The sequence below is a fragment of the Melospiza georgiana genome, chromosome 1, assembly GCF_028018845.1.
Source record: "Melospiza georgiana isolate bMelGeo1 chromosome 1, bMelGeo1.pri, whole genome shotgun sequence".
Classification (NCBI taxonomy): Eukaryota; Metazoa; Chordata; class Aves; order Passeriformes; family Passerellidae; genus Melospiza; species Melospiza georgiana.
The window spans coordinates 55,205,427-55,224,726 of NC_080430.1; the positions used below are offsets into that span (position 1 = coordinate 55,205,427).

General features: G+C 38.8%; 1 protein-coding gene across 1 annotated transcript in view; it reads left to right on the plus strand.

The window, feature by feature from the left end:
• Positions 1–19,300, plus strand: part of GOLGA4 (golgin A4) — a 72,626-nt gene that overhangs the window by 4,223 nt on the left and 49,103 nt on the right. The window contains 1 exon segment of the mRNA XM_058035359.1: positions 1,668–1,763. Coding sequence (XP_057891342.1) covers positions 1,668–1,763 — 96 coding nt within the window.

The window sequence follows — 19,300 nt, forward strand, 5'->3', positions numbered from 1 at the left end:
CTCACCCCTGCCTGTCAGTGCTGAAGGGGCATGGACAGTGCCCTTAAAGCCATGCTTTAACTTTTAGTTAACCCTGAGCTGGTCAGGAAATTGAACCCTTCCAATTTAACTGTACTGTCCTGTTTCAGCTCTTTTTGGTTTTGCATAAGATCAATGAATATTTGTGCTGCAAACCTTAGTGCCACTGAAATGACTGTAAATTGACAAGAAGTCTGAATGCAGCAGTGAGAACTGTAGAACCATAGAGATGTGTTCATACTGCTTCTAAGCAGTGACAAAGTGTCCTTGAATGTTTCTGGCCCTCACCAAACAGAAGGAAATTGTTTTTCAAATAATCTTTAAAACCCTGGCATTAGATTGAGGGTAGGAATAAAAGAAGAGTAGGCTGTCAGCATTAATAGGTTAGGTTTTGTACAAATCCTATGAATACTTTGGTATGATTGTTTTCAGCAGAACATAAAGCTTTCATGATGAATAGCTATTTGGTACTAGGTAAACTGTTTGACTTTTGAATAGTATTTTCAAGTTGAGACATTGGCCTACCTCTTCAGACCTGTAACTATGACTGATTTTAGAATAATTTTGATGTAAAAAAGAACAAATACAGCTACCACTCCTGGTTCCAGACCTGTTCAGCTGATAGTAATTTCAAGAAGAGGTGGGGTCAAAACATGCATGTGCTTGCCTTATATCCTGGTGAAATGCCCCTGGGCCCTTCCTGCAGGTGGAACTTCTGGTCATCTGACCACTCTGGGCCTGGATTTGGGCTCCAGGGGCAGAGCATGGCACATTTCCTCAAGTGTGCCAGGTATTGGCAGCCACTGCAGGACTGGGATACAGGTCCAGATGGATGGGGTCTGTGCAGGAAGGCATCACCTCATCAAAAGCAAGGCCTGACCTTCCTCTTCCTCCTGCCACATGCCTGAAATATTTCCTTCCAGCATTTCACAGTACCCGATGAGAAATCTTGCTAAATATCTTCTTTTGTATAGATCTGCTCGTTGATACTTTACTACTTATTACATTTATACTGAAATTTTATATTTGAAGTTTGAATGATGAGGCTGGCAAGGTAGTTTCTTTGAGCTGGTGTGACGTTTTAGAACCTCAATTTGAATGAAGTTGTAAAATTCCTGTGAATAGATGTTTAGTTTTCATAGGATCAACAAGTACATATAGACAACAAAATATATAGCAATTTCTTGCCCCTTTTTCATTGTTTAGATTCAGTGTTATAAATACCACAAATTTAAAGTTCATAAATTTTCTTAGTGTCATTTTCTGTTGTTAATTTTCTACGTTCTCGATCGGATTCTGTTCCACTTCTAAATACTTGAATCCCTGTCAAATCACTAAACTTAAACCTCAAGCAACTGTAATATGTTTCTAAAATATTGGGAGGCTTGTTTTTCAAATGTGGTCTAAGAGGACCATAGTCAGAAATAATGAAAATAACCCATTTTGTTGTTTGTTCTTGTGGCTGATTCAGGACACATTTTCCTCTACGGAAGGTAGAACTTGTCACAGACAGTTGTTTTCTTTAAAAAGATCTAGACTAGGTTTCACTGAGATGATATAGTTAGAAATTCTTGAAGTAAATTATGATACAGAAAAATTAGTTCCGGAGTTAATAGTATTACTTGTTGATATACATGATCTCTCTATAGGTCCCTTCCAGATCCCCTCCATCAACTGGCAACAGAATCAGGACATCTTCATTTACAGATCAGAATCATGAAGGCACTTTAACACCAGACAAAGAGGTCAGTTGAGAACTGTTTTTCTCTGCTTTTCACCTTAAAAAATCTAACTTTATGTCCTTCATTACTTTTTTTTTATTTTTATTTCTCAGTCTCACTATTTTCTGTGTATTTATAGCTACAAATAGTCTATTTTTTAGGTTAAATACTGAAGTGTGTAATAGTAATAAAACAGATCTTTAAGCTGTAGTGATTAACCCCCAGATTAGGAAATGCTTTAAGTCTTCAGGTCTTAAAAATCTTACTCCTGAACTGAACTCAGTGAGGTAGTGGGACAGAGGATATATTCAGAGAGACTCACTTCATTTTGTCCCACTTTTCGTTGAAAAGCTAGGTGAATCCAGGTCATTTGAGGTGGATGATCCAAAGGATTTATACAGAGCATTTGTGATTGTTTCTAACCATGCCAGTAATAAGTATCAAACTCAAAGTTATTTCCCCCACCCCACTTCCTTTCTCCCCTCCCCCAAACTTAAAACCAGCCCAGCCCCCCTCACCTTCCTCCCACTCCCCCCGCCCCCCCAAAAAACTGAACAACAAACTAAACTGAGTCTAAATTATCAGTCATAAAATATCATTAAAATCATTATCGAGATGATGGGTAACCTTGACTTGCATAATAAAGCAGACAAAGAAGATAATCTGCACTTACCTTGTTTCATATTAAGTACTATGGCTCTTTTGAAGCAACTTGATTTTAAAAAAAAGGCAACAATATAAATAAACATAACATTTCCCTGACTTAGTGAGCATGGACATAGTCTGGTAGCATAAAACAGGATGCTTCTGTGGTTCTGTGAACTTTTTCAGAGGAAATGTTTTGTCCTTGTCAGAGAATTCAGTTGCTTTGTTTTAGCACAAAAAATGATGCATTTTATTGCAGTGGAACAATCCACTTTAATTTTTAACACCATTTTTTCTTTAGGAGATAATCAGCTACACCTGAAATTTGCAATGGATTTCATTATGAATGCTATCAGTGATTCCAGCTTGGCAGTTTGCTTCCTGCAATAGTAGAAATTGAAGGGAAAGTACTTCATGATTTTGTTTTGTATTTTGGTATTTTCTGATAAATGCTTTTTTTTTCTACTGTGATATGTATATATGTGTGTGTGTGTATGTATATGTATCTGTAATCAATTCCCTCTCTCCTTGGAGAAAGATTTTCTGTTAACTGGTGCTCCAGAATGTTAGCAAGCAGCATCACCTGGGATAAATTACTAAGTCTTTCAGTAAGGAGAGATTTCTGTTCTTAATATAGGGTATAGAAGTGACTTATTGCCACATGAGAACTACTACTGTGGCCTAGAAGGAGTGAGTTGGTACTGAGAGTTGATTCCCCTGTTTTTTTTTTTTTTTTTGTTGTTGTTTTTTTGTTTGTTTGTTGGTTTTGTTTTTTTTTAATTGTATAACCTGCAAAAGAACTGATTTGGCCAAGGTTTTCTTCATGATTTCTATTGAGAACTACACTTACTTCATTACCTAAGTGTTGTCCCCAGCAAACTCCATTTTCAGAGTGCTGTTCCGGAGAAACAAGAGAAGCAAAGGATTCTCCATAGCACATGCCAAGTTACATTGGAAGAACATTAATCTCTAAATAGACTGGTTAGACTGGAATGACCAGAGAGGCAGAAGAAGAAATAAGATTAAGAGTAGAAAAACTAATAGGAGAAGTACTAAAGTACCCTCAGATTTGCAGTTATCCTTGGTCTTAGGGGAGCTGCCATAACAGTTTTACTTGTGAAACACATCCTTTAATTAGAAATTCAAGAAGTAGTGAAGTCCTAGGGGGATGAGAGGGGGATGAGAACCTGTTTTTTTTTTGTTGTTGGTTTTACATCAGGCAGAATATTTTACAAAAATTAAGTTTAAATGATTAAAAGAAGAAACATAATTTCTCCAAAAATTTCTCATAAATGTTGGCAGTGTGATTAAAAGTAAATAATCTTTGAAATCTGTTGGATTAAATTTTCATAAAATTCAGTTCAGCAGCAGTATACAATGCGTAAATAAGATGCAGATATTGCATATTGTCACTGAAAATACATGCCCTGATTAGATGAATGCATTAAGTCATTTGGAGGGTATTTTATTGCAGTGTTCTCATTTGCCCAGGCAGTTGTTTTATGTGCAGGTGTCAATGGCAATGGCATTACAGTGAGCTCTTGGGCTACATTTAATACACTGAAAATATTTGGTTGAGAAGTATTGTATGCTAAAACGTTTTTGCAGTACATGAATAATTACTGTCCCTTTTACTACTGAAAGCTAAGCAAAATTAGTGTTTCATAATTTTTTTATATGTTCGGTGTCCTCTGTGAGGTATGTTTTAGTAAGTCTTTAAATAGATCAGGATTTTGTATTTTTACTTCCATAGTATTAAAATTGCAAGTATCACACATGAAATCTTTGGTTTATTCTCAGAATATTTTTATAATAAAAGTAATTTCAGAATTAGTTACAGTTGTAAATGATCATTAGTCTGATCAAAAAATTATAATAAAACATACGTGCCAACATTTTTGCTTTATACTCTACAATGAGAAGATTTTAAAAATACTTTAATATTTCAAGATTCCAAGATGCTATCAGTTTAAAATAAACCTACATCTTGTATGCTCCATTTATGTAATACCAGGTAAGTTTCTTTTTCATGCCAACTTTCCTCTTCAGCTTGTATTTTATTTGATGTATGAATCTCCAGTAGCAGTGTTACGGAAAAGCTCAAAATTTTTAATGTATAGGAAAAGGCAGAGGTCTGAATAGTTCTGTATTCTCTTACTGCAAGTAGCTTGTAAAACATGATCACATTGTGAGGTAAAACTACTTCCGCAGAACTTCATTGACATTTTGCATACCCAGTGCTTTTTGATTTGATATGCTGCTATTTGAAACAGCCCTAGACTATTAAAATATGCTTATTTAGTGAGTTCCTTCTTTTCTATGGAAAAATAGTGTTCAGTTTTCAAACTGTTACCACATTGGCTTTTGAACAGAGTTTGAGGTGAAATACATAAATTGTATTCATTTCAGCTCCTGTAAGTTAAAAATGTTCTTTTTGTTCTACAACATTATACTTGTTTACAAGTATACAAGGCCCAACTGCAGAAGATAACAAAGCTAGTGCTAGTTTGCTATCAGCTGAGAGAAAGCAGCTGATGGACTGCTGTGGGTGACCTACCAGTCATGCATCCAAATGTCACTGATATCCTAATGAGTGTTATGGAAGTGACAGCAGAGCACAATAAATGTAGCACTTAGACCTAAAGATACTTAGCCCAGGTACTTTTTGGTCTCACTTTAATGGTATATAATGGCTGTTTTATTAAATTAGTTGAAATGCTTCTTTGACATTGGCTATTAGTAAAGCATGACAAGTAAAGCTGAAATAATATACCTTCAGTACCTTTGTTATTCCTGTGTCTTTTCTGTATTCATATACTTCATTTGAAGTACTTCGAAATAGGTGTTGCCATGCAAAGATGGTAGTGGTTCAGATATATCTGTATTTTTTTTCCTGTCTGATATTTAGGACTAATTTTTGGAGGCTGCATAAGCTAGTTTGAATCTAAACTACTTGTATTTTACAACTCCTGATACATACAGGATGCTTAGATGCTTAGGTGGCTCATCAAAATGAAAAGCGAACCAGAAAAGACCTATTTGATTTCTGTACTACAGCTTTCTGAAAGTGCAGTTCAACTCTCCTAGATCCTGGGACTTTATCGCAGAGAGAAACTCTTGAAATTTTAGCTCCTCAGTTTTTCCTATTCCCTTAGGACAAATAACCAAACTTATTTCTATATTTTACTCTGGGGAATAAGTTCTTTTTAAGTAAGAGTTGAAAGAAAACCTTTAGCTGATAGTTGACATCTTCTAGCTTCTTAAGTAGATGAGGAAATGGTGGCTTTTCACTTAGACTGGTTTTGTAGTCTCATCCTCTTTCTTCTGTCTTGCTGTGCTGGTATATAACATAACAAAACTGCTCATGTACAGTTAATAGAAGCTTTTAAGTATTAACATACTACAAATACCCATATGCTGTGATGCAATTTGCTAACAAAATTTGCTTCATAACAGGCTAATACAAAATTTAGAACTACTGATTCTCTTTTTCTGAAGGGGAATAATCATTACCTTTGGCAATCAAACATACTGCATGCATGTAACATGTATAATATTCACCTGCTGCCATCTCCACAACAATGAGACTTGGGCCAAACTCTGATCCCTGTTGAATTTTGGGGTTTCTTTCACAGCATATTAAGGAAGCTGTTTGATCTAGAAATTGCATGTTCTATGGCCTTTGCACCCCACTCACCAGAATCCTTGTGAAAGAAGATTTGAGCATGGTAATTCTTCAGAGGAACGAGGAATAATAATCCTAATAAGAACACAGTCATTTCTAGAGTTCAGGAAGTCCTTGAAGATCAAGTAAGGCTGCTTCAGTTAGGCCAAACTTGAGGGCTACAAAAATTGTTCAGAATGTTGAAAATTCAAGGGTTATTTAAACAATAACTGTATGTGTCCTTTGATAGGATACTGAAGGTATCTGGTGTTTGGCTTCATCAACCAATTTGCAGCTTCATCAGCTGCAAATTTTACCTCATTTGCAGCTTTCTATCCAAGATAGAAACATTTGTTACTCAATAGGATTTTACTTGCAGAAAAACAGAATAAGCCTTAAATATTGTGACAGAAGATCAGTAGTGTCACAGTTTGCTAAGGAAGCATTCCTTTTTGACTGCCCATGAGCCACTCTGGCAGTCACACTCACACCACCCTAGGCTTTTGCTGCTGGGACTGAAGCCCCTCCAATGAGCTGATGGGTGCCCCACCTGACTCCCCACACACTCATGCTAAGACAAGCTTCATGACGCTCACATGTCAGACAAGTTTCCTTCACTGCCTTGATCCAGGGTTTCCCATAGCAGAGTCCTAGACTCTGCTTCCTTTAAGAATTTTTATCGTGGTGCTGCAATATAATGACAGATGGAGTTGGGTGTCTCCTTCAGGGACCCTGAACAAAGGAATGCCTGGCTTTCATTCTGTGTGCCTGTTTTAATGGTGATATTTGATCTGGGGTCTTCTCACAGTTCATTGGGTTCTACAGAGTCACTGGGTAGCTGGACACAGTCCAGCTGGCATGGCAAGGCTGTTCCTTTTTGTTGGGCAAAGGGCTCATCACTGGGGATTTCAGCCATTTCTCCCCACCCAGGGCACAATCTGTAGTTTGCAGTGCCATTGTATACTGAGCTAACTGTACTATTTGTAGTTCTCAACAGCCTTCAGTTTATGAATTTGGTACCTGAGATTAAGGTCAGTATGGGCTAGGGAGATTATTTACCCTGGAGTATCACAGAACTGGTTGGATTGGAAGGAATCTGTGGAGATTGTAGTATTGGAGCCTCTGGATGGGCAAGGATAGGTTGGATTCAATCTGCACAGGCACCCTCAGCCAGTGTCGTTCAGCTCTAAATGCAAATGTATCATGGGCCAGAGAGCTGGATGGGGCTAAGACCTCAACAAACCACATGTGTAACTGGAGCGCCTATAAAAGGAGCTGCGAGAATTAACTCAAGGCTGTTCATCGCAAGAACTTCAGAGTGTGTGTCGTCCCTGTCTCTGACCCACTCCTCCCCCCACCTCCCAACATTACAGGATGTCATGTAGTCAAAGCCTGTTCCAAAGCAGGGTCACCTAGAGCAGGTTACACAGGAAATGAATGTGTCCAGGTAGGTTTTGAATGTCTTCAGACAGGGGCATTCTATGACCTCCCTGGGAAGCCTGTTTAGTGTTCTGCTTCCCTAAGTGTAAAAAAGTTCTTCTTCATGTTGAGGTGGAACTTTCTGTGGTTTAGTTTATGGCCATTACTCCTTGTCCTGTTGCTGGGCACCACTGAAAAGAGTCTGGCACCATCCTCTTGACAACCTTCGAGATACTTGTATGTATTGATTAGATCTCTTCTCTGTCTTCTCTAGTTAGACTAAACAGGCCCAGCTCCTGCAGTCTTTCCATGTGAGAAAGATGTTCCAGACCCCTAACTACCTTTGTGGCCCTCTGCTGGAACCTCTCCAGTAGCTCCTTATCTTTCTTGTACTAAGGAGTCCAGAACTCCACACAGCACTCCAGATGTTGTCTCATTAGAGCTGAGTAGAGGGGAGAATCACCTTCCTCAACTTACTGGGCACAGTCTTCCTGATGTACCCCAGGGTACCACGGGCTCTCCTAGCTGCAAGGGCACTGCTGACTCATGGTAAACTTGCAGCTGCTCCAAGACTCCAAGATCCTCTCCTCCCCCCAGAGTATATTTGAAACAAAGTGTTGGAAGATCTTAGTAGGATTCCTATAGCAAGCTAGTGTGATATGATGGTATTCTTAGAATTAGAAAAAGTTAAAGAGTGGTCTACATCTTTGCATCTTCTGTTTACGGTATGCTTCATCTCAGTTGATTCTAGCTTATCTAGTTTTATTGATTGCTCTACCAGCCTACTGCTGATATGCTGCTAGTGATACATTAGACAATATAGCACCAAATGTATTTAATGTTTCTGAAGCTAGTAAGATAATTCAGAGTGGGTTTTAGGACAAATCCTGGAGCACAAGGATCCTGTGTGGTAATAGTATTTAATGTTGGCTGACTAGCAGGTTGCTTCTTGCGTGTTTGCAGGCAGAGGTGAATAATTTTTTTTGTGACTTTTAATAACCCTTTCCCTGACATCCCCACCCCAGAGTTAACTAGACTGTTAGTTCTTAAAGTTGTACTGAATAGTTGGTTGAAAAAAAACTGCAGATAAAAACACATGTATATATTGGAATGCATTAAGTAGTGTAATTACAGGACTCACTAGAGGCTTCTGCCCATAATTTAACTAAATATGTACCAGGTTATGAGCTGTCAGAGTGTTGTGGTGTGACATTGGCCGGACGCCAGGCACTTAGAAAAGCTGTTCACTCACTCACTCCTGTTACAGTTGGGCAGAGGAGGGGGAAAGGAAATAATGGAGGGTTCATGAGTTAAGAACTGGGGGAAAACACTCAAAGGGCAAAATAGGTTCAAATTTAAAGGTGTAAGGTAAATATGTTATTAACAGAGTCAGAGAAGGATAACGAGAACTAAAATAAGCCTTCTAAATATCTTTCTTCCCAGCCGAGCCCCTCCCTCTTTCCCCCTGACAGTGTAGGGAGACAGGGAGTGGGGATTTTGGTGAGCTCATCACCCGAGATCTTTTTCTATTTGCTCAGGGAGGGAAGTCTTTTCTGTGCTATGCCGTGGGGTCCCTTCCATGGGAGGTGGCTCTCTGTGAACTCCTCCAGCCTGGCTCCAGTCTTACAAGCAGCAGTCCTGCCAAAACTGCTGCAACAGGAGTCCCTCCCGTGGGCAAACAATCTTTCTGAAATTGCTGTGGTGTGGGTCGCTCATTTGCAGGGTGCAGTCCTTTGAGGATTGGCTGTTCTAGTTTGGAAGTTCTACATGGTGAAAGCTTGTGGCCATTTCTCACAGAAGCCGTTTCTGTGGCCCTCCCTCACTACCACAGAACCAGGCCATGCCATGTCAGGGCCTCTAGCTTGTCAGAGTGACCCCGAGAAATGTTAGAAAGTCTCTTTTCCCAGCCCGGCGCTTGAAGAAGGAGTCAGAGCTCTTCATTTCTCAGTCTCAATGTTGTTTATTGTATCTTATCTATAAAATTCTCTCTCCTGTCCAGCCGAGGTCAGCTCAGCAAGGCAGAGGCATTCTGCCTCCCCCCCCCCCCCACGATGTTATGTCTTTATACTAAAAACTATGTATACAATGTTTATACATACATACTAATACTATGTATACAATTACTTTCCAGTACCTATCACCTATGTTAGACAGTGAGCTTCTACTCTAAACCAAACAGCAGAAGATGGAGGCCAAGAAGAAGGAGAAAGACAGGACACACCCATATCCCTCCATCTTGCCCCCCTGAATCCCATTCTAGAACCCCCAAAATCTACTTTTTCACCTTGTGATAAATTCACAATCATTCTACTTAATTTGTCATGGCTTGCAGATCTTCATCTAAGGTTGGTAACTTGCTCCACAGGTCATAATCAAAACCACAGGCATTTTGGGCTCTGTGCCCCCTGGCAGGGGTCTTGGCTGCTCAGGGCAGCCAGAGAGATGTCCTGGGTTCTGACAATGCCAAATCAACACACAGAGTAACAAAAAAACTGTAAGCAAGTCCTTAAATATTTTCATAGTTGGTCACCTAACATTGGAGAGTGGAGGATGAACTCACTAATGGGCAAATGCAGCCAGATCTATATGTATTAAAGATATACCACTTTTGGACCATGACTGTATATTCTGTCTTCGGTAGCTATTTGAAGTGTGAAACACTTGGCTACTGAAGAGGAAATATTTTGAAATTTCATCTTGATAGAGGGCTCACTGTTCTGCCTCACTATTGTTGTGCCTTCTTTACTTGTAAGCTTGGTTCACAGAATCACAGAATTAAGGTTAGAAAGGACCATTGAGATCATCAAGTCCAACCTGTGACCTAACAACTTATCAACTAGACATGGCTCTAAGTGCCCCATCCAGTCTCTTCTTAAGCACCTCCAGGGATGATGACTTCACCACCTCCTTGGGGAGCCAGTTCCAATGTCCAGTCACTCTTTCTGTGAAGAACTTCTTCCTAATATCCTCCTAAGCATCCTAAACCTAAACATTCTCTGATGCAGCTTAAGACTCTCAGTTGTTTCCTGGGAGGAGAGACCGACCCCCACTTGGCTACAACTTCCTTTGAGGCAGTTGTAGAGAGTGAAAAGATCTCCCCTGACTCTCCTTTTCTCCAGGCTAAACAACTCCTCAGCCATTCCTCATGGGACCTGTGTTTCAGACCCTTCTGCAGCCTTGTTGCCCTTCTCTGGACATGCTTCAGCATCTCAACATCCTTCCTAAGTTGAGGGGCCCAGACCTAAACACAGTACTCAAGGTGTGGCCTCACCAGTGCTGAGTACAGGGGAAGAATCGCTTCCCTGCTCCTGCTGGCCACACTGTTACTGGTACAGGGCAGGATGCCACTGGCCTTCTTGGCCATGTGGGCACACCACTGGATCGCATTCAGTCTGCCATATGTCAGTACTCCCTGGTCCCTTTCTGCCTGGCCTCTGTCCAGTCTCTCTGTCCTCAGCCTGAAACTTCATATAGTTGGATTTTTCCCATCAATCCAGCCTGTCCAGGTTGCTCTGCAGAGCTCTCCTACCCTCCAGCAGATTGAGATTCACACCCATCTTGGTGTCATCTGCAAATCTGCTAATGGTAGACTCGATCCCTTCCTCCAGATCATCAGTAAAGATATTAAGCTGGTCTGGGCCCAGCACAAATCCCTGGGGGATGTCACCAATGATGGGCCACTAATTGGATGCAACACCACCATCACTCTCTGGGCCTGCCTATCCAGCCAGTTCTTAACCCAGCAAAGAGTGCACCTCTTCAAACCATGGGCTGCCAGCTTTTCCTGGATTTTCCCATGGGAGGCAGTGTCAAAGGCTTTGCTCAATCCAGGTAGACAACATCAACAGCCTTCCCTGCATCCACAAGGTGGGTCACCTGGTCATAAAAGGAGGTCAGGTTGGTTAGGTAGGGCCTGCCCATCCTAAATCCATGCTGGCTGGTTCTGATCCCTTGGCCACTTTGTAGGTGCTGTGTGATGCTCTTCTTCCACCTCACTCGTTACTCTAGTGTGGATCCCATCTGGTCCCACAGGCTTGTGAGCATTTTAAGTGGCTCAGCAGGTCACTAACTGCTTCTTTCTGGATTGCAAGGGGGCTATTTATTCTCTGTCTGTCTGATAGTTCAGGAGGCCAGTTGATCTGAGGACAACCTGTCTATTTAAAAACTGAGGAAAAGAGGCCTCCTTCTCTTCTGTGCTTACCTTTACTCCAGCAAAAAAAGGGCAAAGCTGAGATGATTTAGAAATGTACTTGCATCATGATTAGCATCAGTGATACTGAGCAGAATTTTTAATTGCATTCTATTGTTTGTGTAAGCTTTTAGTTATGATGGAGACACTGGAGTTGTATGTCTGCAAATTCAAGCAGTACTGCATCAATATGCTTTTTCTCGAATTCATAACTGCTATATGGATTGACATGTTTTAGGCATTGAATAGTTTGGATCTTACTGTGTTAAAACAGGGTTGCATATCCCTATCAGTCGTCCGGGTAGTTTAAATGAATTTTTAAAATGAACTTTTGCCATTGCTTACAGTTCTGTCATCTTACCTGTATGTTTTGGGTTTTACAATTAATATTGTTTGAAAGAGTGAATTTGTAAATTTGTGAATTTATGCCTGAGCCTTCTGAACCTGGCTATACTAACATGGCCATCAACTTCCAGGGATTACTGAAAATCTAACAATTCATAGATGCTGAACAAGCTGACAGACCATCTTTTTTGGAGGGGATGAACTTGTTAGAGATCAAATAGGAATCCTTTTTAATGCAAACTTTGGTGTACTAAATAATGCAATTAGGATTAAGCAAAGTAATGCTATGGTGAAATGTCGCAACTTAATATTTTGAGCACTAGCAGGCTATTATTGTGAAGAGATAATTTAAATTATCCATGGTTCCTGAAGTTCTTGATGGTCATGTTGTTAAAACTGATTTAATTAAGCTGAAGATAATATATGTTACATGTTAATAATGTTCATAATCTTTTGGTTAATAATATTTGCCTAATCCATTTATCAGTGCTTTGCAAACTGTCTTTCATTTTCTTAACTGGTCCTCTCCAAACATGCAAAGTAATTTTTATCTTTAAAAATTTGATAATTTTATTTGTGAATTTGCATGCTTCTAATTCATGAGGCCATCAGGCTTGCTTGTAGTATTGCTGCTGTATGTTTGTACACTTTTGTATACATAGTATATGCCTTTTCTTTTATTGGCATATGCCCTTTCAAGAGGAGCAAGAATCTATGCAGCCATCAACAGTTGATGAAGATTTTCTGGAACCATTATCACTTGTCAGTTTTGTCAATTTCCTTATTTTTCTCCTGTCTGAAAGCTCAGAGGGGGAAAAAAATGTAGGTGGGTTTTACACACCTGTATACATATATATATACACATACCTATATACATACACACACATATACAAATATATGTATATACACACACATTTGTATATATAAATGAATGCATGAGGAGCTTTTGCACAGCTTACTCTTAAGAATTATACTTCTGACAGGCTGGAAGAGGAGGACAGCTAACTCAGTGTGTTGTTGCTACCACAGTGAATGCATAGGGCAAATGTGTTCAGGCTCCAGGGGAATGAAAATTGAGAGCCTGAGGAATGTGACCATTTTTTTATTAGCAGCTCATCTTTGCAGTAACTTAAAAGTGAGAAACTCCAGCTTTATTGGCAAATAGTTATTGGCAAATCTGAGGCTGTTTATTGTATATGGCTCTCACAGAATATTTACCATTTCTACCGTTTTGTGAACATAAATTCAAAGTCATGAAGGGTTTGGCGAACACAAATTCAAAGTCATGTAGCCTTTCAGATCTTACCTGTGAAAATATTTCTGTCTCTCAATTTGAATTTATGTAGTTAATCTGCTACAGCACTGGAATAAATGTAGTTGTCACCAAAAAAAAGTAATTTAAACTCCTAACTTATATTAGTATTTGATTCCTAAAAGTACTGTTTGGTAACTTGATAGAGGGATTTGTCTCATTATTTCAGAACATTTTTGTTTTATTTAGTTTGGTTTAGTCAGCAATCAGTACAATTCTGAAATCTCAAGCTGTAAGGAAATTGAACCTTGAACCTAGGTATGTGAGTACAATCATAAGAGGAATAGTTTTGTCTCTCAGTTACAGCATCCTAAATGCATTACATTACATTAAATGTATATATCCAATTTGAATTCAAATTCCAGTCTCTTGGCTTAGTGTTTTCACCTCTAGAAATTTATATCTCTTCTTGGATACTGACTTGATAAAATGGTTATATTCAACTTATGGTATTTTTATGAAATAGTCTGCTAGTAGTTTAAAAAAATTGTAAGGAATTTTTAAAAATATAAACAGCATTCTAGTGTATAAAAGCATCAGATGATAAATAGTCAAAAGCAAGCATTTTAGATTATATATTACTAAAATACTGATAGAATTTTTAGAATAGTGAGTTGTTAATGAATGAATAACTGAGAGCAAATAGGGCTCAGTGATATATGAAGACAACTCATCCACAGAAGTTAAAAAAAATTACAATAGCAATGCCTGAAACATCATTTTTTTCTTGGACTAAACTAGGATCTTTTAAATAGTATGCTTCTTTTGTTCTAAAGAAGTTTTGATCAAAACTGTATTTTGGCTGTTCTGAAATGATCTAGTGTGTATTTTCTAGTTACATCCTCCCTTTATTGATATCTGTTGTCTCATAAACTGCTGTATTGCTTTGTTATGTATTTAATAGCATGGAAAAATGGAGTAAAATTTTGCGATGTTCTTTATTGCTTGATTTATTTTCATTTTCCTCCTTTTTGCATTGAATAACAGCTGTTAGCCGGGATGATAGCAGAACCTGCTTTTCTCTCTGAGTATACTATCTTTGCTTTGGATCCCACCAAACAACCTAAGCCACAGAGTGATGGTGTGGTGAGTCCTCCCCACCCCTCTTAGTGATGCCTTTAGCAGGTGGAGGAGAGTAATGTACTAGAAGGCAAACTTACTTGCTTATGGCTTGTTCTCACAAAGACCTCTGTCTTAACTATGTTGTTGCTAACCCTGCACTAAATTTCACAGAGGTAGTAGGTGATAGCTCCTGGCTGGTATGCTGGTATGATATGAATTTATTGTAACATTAAAAAATTAACATATTTTTTCTTATACAGGCAACAATACACAAATTTAAATAACTGTTGCACAAGTTTGTATGTGTGTTGCATAGAAATTTCCTCTTAATATTTATGTATGTCTGTATGTATTTCAAGATAAATGGATAGAATTAACATTGTGATTGATTATGTGTAATATTTGCTGCTTACGGTGAAATATAGCATGTCATTTGCTTCTAATGGAAGCAGGAAATAATTATTTCACATAGACACATAAATTAATCTACATCTAGTTGATAACCTGACAGTTATTATTGTGAGGATAAATAGTCTTTTTTTTAATAGTTAGATTTTATTTTAAATATATGTTTCTTTGCCTGGAAATGTTGTCTTCACTATATATAAGTAGAGAAGCTCAGTGAGAGGTGGCAAGCAGTGAAGAAAAGGAAGCAGGCATAGGGAGGAAGTCAGACTTCTGCTTTCTGATATAGGCACATAGAAGCTGCATTCTTATTGGCACAGGACAGGAATGGCGTTTTTCACAAGCTTTAGAGGCATGGCATTCCCAAGTCCATAAGTGATTTAAAGCACAGTAATTTTTAGCATCCCAGTTCATTGTTCTACTTCATAATTACTTTGTAAGTACTCTTTTCCTGCTCATGGTTTAAATTGACCAGTCACTGAAAGCTGTAACAGATCAAAATTTAATAACCAGGACACAGCGCAACACACTTGTTGGACTTGTCTCTCTCTCAAGCTAAACAAGATTGGACAGAAACAGTGATTAAAATGGTGATCCTAGGAAAGTGTATTCTGGCCATATTCCAGGTCCTTAAGGATCCACTGCAAATTTAAGTAAGCTTTGTTAGTTTTCACTATACAACAGAATTATTGCAAAAAAAATTAATTTCACATAACTGTTTGTGTGAGTGCTCCAATGTTGTCTTTATATGACCTCTTAGTATGTACTTTAGTGGCATATGTAGTGGCTCACATATTTATATGCAAGGCTGCAGTAATGAAACATTTATTGTTAATGTTACCAATGTGTACTAATATGTTACCTGTAAAACTCATTTTGTTCTCTGAACTTCTTGAAAATTCTAGGGCAGTACTCACAGTAAGAACTGGGAGAGGGAGAAAATGATGGGAAAGTTTAAAGATAATAGGATGACTGATTAAAAAATATATTAAAGAAACACCCACATTATATATGTTTACAAAACCTAGGTACAGTAAAAATTCAGGAGAGGAAAGTTTCGCCAACACACACAAATGCATGTTAGTTCTGCTAAAACAAAACAGTATTTGAGTTGTATATGTGATCTGAGAGTGAACAGCATAAAGAAGTGACTGTAACTGTGGATTTTTTTGGCATGGATGAAATTAGTATCAACTCTTTACTAGCTAAGCTGCAAAGGTTTTGTGCATGAAGAAACAGTTAAAATATTCTTGGACTCAGTGGTTTTTTTTAAAGGAAAAATAAAAGGAAAATGAGGGAAGAAAGCATTAAGCTCTCCTTCCTTTCTCCCTTCATAATTACTCAGTTTTTGAATGCTTGAGGAAGTATTACTATTAAAAGCAGTAAAATGTTAAAATGTTTCTAAATAAAAACATGTAAGCTTTCACTTCTCAGGCTTGGTAATCTATTTATGCCTTTGAGAAAAAAATATCATTTTGCATTGCAGAAATAGGGAAGTAAGGTGATGAAAAACGTTAGTGGAACACCCTAATGTGCTCCAGTTGAAACTGAGTTCTAATTTATACATCTTCATAATGAAAAACAATGGTTTTGTTAGATATTGTAAGTATAGCTGTCTTTGGATAGAGATATGGATGTTATGTTCTATGAGTTTGTCGAGGAAAAACTTCCATTGGTCTCCAGAAACTCTGATGTAACTGCTGGTTTTAAGACTCTCAAAATGGCTGCTTGTGCTCTGTGAGTCTAATTATGCTGAAAGCTCTCTTCAGGCTTATGAAAGGCTCGGGCTTTTAAGCTTTTCAAAGCCTCTTGCATCTATATTTATATATAGCAACTTCCATTCATGTTTACCATTCAGTATGCAGATACCCAAATACAATCCTTTGCCCTAGAGCGCAGTGTTAGAGACTTTCAGCAGCCAGATACCTATGGTGGTCCATTTTTTTATATGAAAGATTACCAGTGTATCCCTTTTATTATTTATGCCAACAGAATTTTTAACCCAAAATCTTTTGTTCCCATAGATTGTATAAAAGATGCCTGCATAGTGAGTAGGAAAGTTTTAAAAGTGTCAGCACTAGTTTAGCTTTGAAATTACATTGTTAAGGATCTTTATAGGTCCTTAAATGGTAGCTTTTTAAAGTGTCTCTCAGAAAGAAACAGCATCCATGGGTTTTATATTCATAAAAACCTTATTAAATTTAATAAATCTACTTAATCTTGTGTTTTAAAATAGATGTTAAATATTAAATTGTACTTACAAAATTACATGCACAAACCCTTCAGACTTCCCTTTAACTCTTCTTCATATGTATCAGAATACCTGATTTTTGAAAGAAGTGTATTTAGTTTGTTAGTCACAGAATCACAGAATAAAGTAGGTTGGAAAAGACCTCTGAGATCATTGCGTCCAACCTATGACCTAACACCACCTTGCCAGCTAGACATGCCACTAAGTGCCACATCCAATCTTTTCTTAAGTATATCCCAAGATGGTAACACCACCACCTCCCTGGGCAGCCGATTCCAATGCCCAATCACTCTTTTTGTGATGTCTTGGTAAAGTGTTTGTCTTCCTCTGTTGTCAGTCCTATAGTAGCATAGCAGATGCTTTGTAAATTATGAAGCAGAAGATAATTTTTTATTTGAATTATCTTATTATTAACTTTTACTGTTAGGAGAAAAAACAAGAACAGGTAGTGGAGCCAAGAATACAGTGTGGAAGTGCTTCAGTTTAAAACCTATAAAAACTGTTAATCCACTAGGAACAAATCCACCGCCACAGGACAGTGTTCTGAAGCAGAATGCAGATTTTGTTCAAGCACAGTTTCCAAATCCAGACTTCTTGTATGGCTTGTTTTATTTTGTCTGCATATGGGTTAACTGCTCAGTTCTCTGGTTTCCTTAACTATCTGGATTTCTCTTTGTTCTGTGTTATTTCTGTACTACTTCAAATCTGCTCCATGTCAGACCTTTTTAAAGCTCTTTTATCATTCCTCTGCCACATAAATGTTTACGTGTGCTTATTGGCATATCCAGAGTAGAAGCTGTGAGTGTGATCATGTAGGAGATATATATACAAGGGTGATTGTGATTGAGATTTCAGTTCTACATACACCTTAGATTTTGCAGCTTGCATGTAACTGTCAGGGTATAGCTTGATTAAAAGTTAAGAGTTACACTGCTGTTAGGTGAATTTACCCATATTTTGTTTGATATGCCTCAGTGTTTCACTTCTGTTGAAAAAATCCATGTCCAAGATGGTTTCTAGCATATTCTGCTAATTCAGTTGGACTGGATTTATACAGCAAAAAACCATCTGGATGTGTGTAAGTTAGAAACATAGAATATCCTGAGTTGCAAGGGACCCACAAGATTGACCAAAGTCCTACTCCTGTCCCTGCACAATACAGCCCGAAGAATCACATCATGTTCTTAAGAGTACTGCCCAATCACTTCTTGAACTCAGACAGGCTTGGTGGTATGACCACTTACCTGGGAAGCCTGTTCCAGTGCCCAACCACCCTCTGGGTAAAGAACCTTATTCTAATATCCAACATAATCTTCCCTGACAGAGCTTCATGCCATTCCCTTGAGTCCTGTTGCTGGTCACCACAGCTCTTGCCCCTCCACATCCCCTCATGAAGAAATTGTAAACTGGTTTGAGGTCTCCTCCATGATGAGCAAGCCAAGTGACCTCAGCTGCTCCTTGTGTGGCTTTCCCTCAAGGCCCTTCATCATCTTTGTAGCCTTTCTTTGGATACTCTCTAATAGCTTTGTATGTTTCTTATGTTGTGGCATCCAAAACTGCACACAGGGCAGAGCAGAGTGGGACGATCCCCTCCCTTGCCCAGCTGGTAATGCAGTGCCTGATGTACCCAGGACACACTTGGCCGTCATGGCTGCCAGGGCACTGCTGGCTCATATCCAATTTTCCATTGACCAGGACCCTCAGGTCCCTTTCCGTGGTGCTGCTCTCCAGTGTCTTGTTTTCCCCAGTTTGTCCATACATCCAAGGTTGTCCCATCCCAGGTGCAGAATTTGGCATTTGTCTTCATTGAACTTCGTATGGTTGCTGATTACTCAGCCCTCTAATTTGCTGAGGCCCCCTCTTCCAGGGCCTCTCTGCCTTCAAGGCAGTCAACAGCTCCTCCCAATTTAATATCATTGCCAAACTTAGTGTACCTTCAAGTCCCACATTGAAATAATTTATGAAGATGTTGAAGAGCACAAAGCCGAGGATGGAGCCCTGTGGAACCCCACTAGTGACATCTCACCAGTCTGATGTCACCCTGTTCACTCTAAAGCTTTAAGCCCAACCCATGAGCCAGTTGCTCACGTACTACATGATGTGTTTATCCAGCTGTGTGCTGAATATTTTGTCCAGGAAGGTCCTGTGAGAGACAGTATCAAAGGCTTTAGTGAAATCCAAAAAGATTACAACAAGTGGCTTCCCTTGCTCATCTCAGTGGGTAACCTTGTAATAAAAGGAAATCACATTTGGCAAGCAGGAGTGTCCC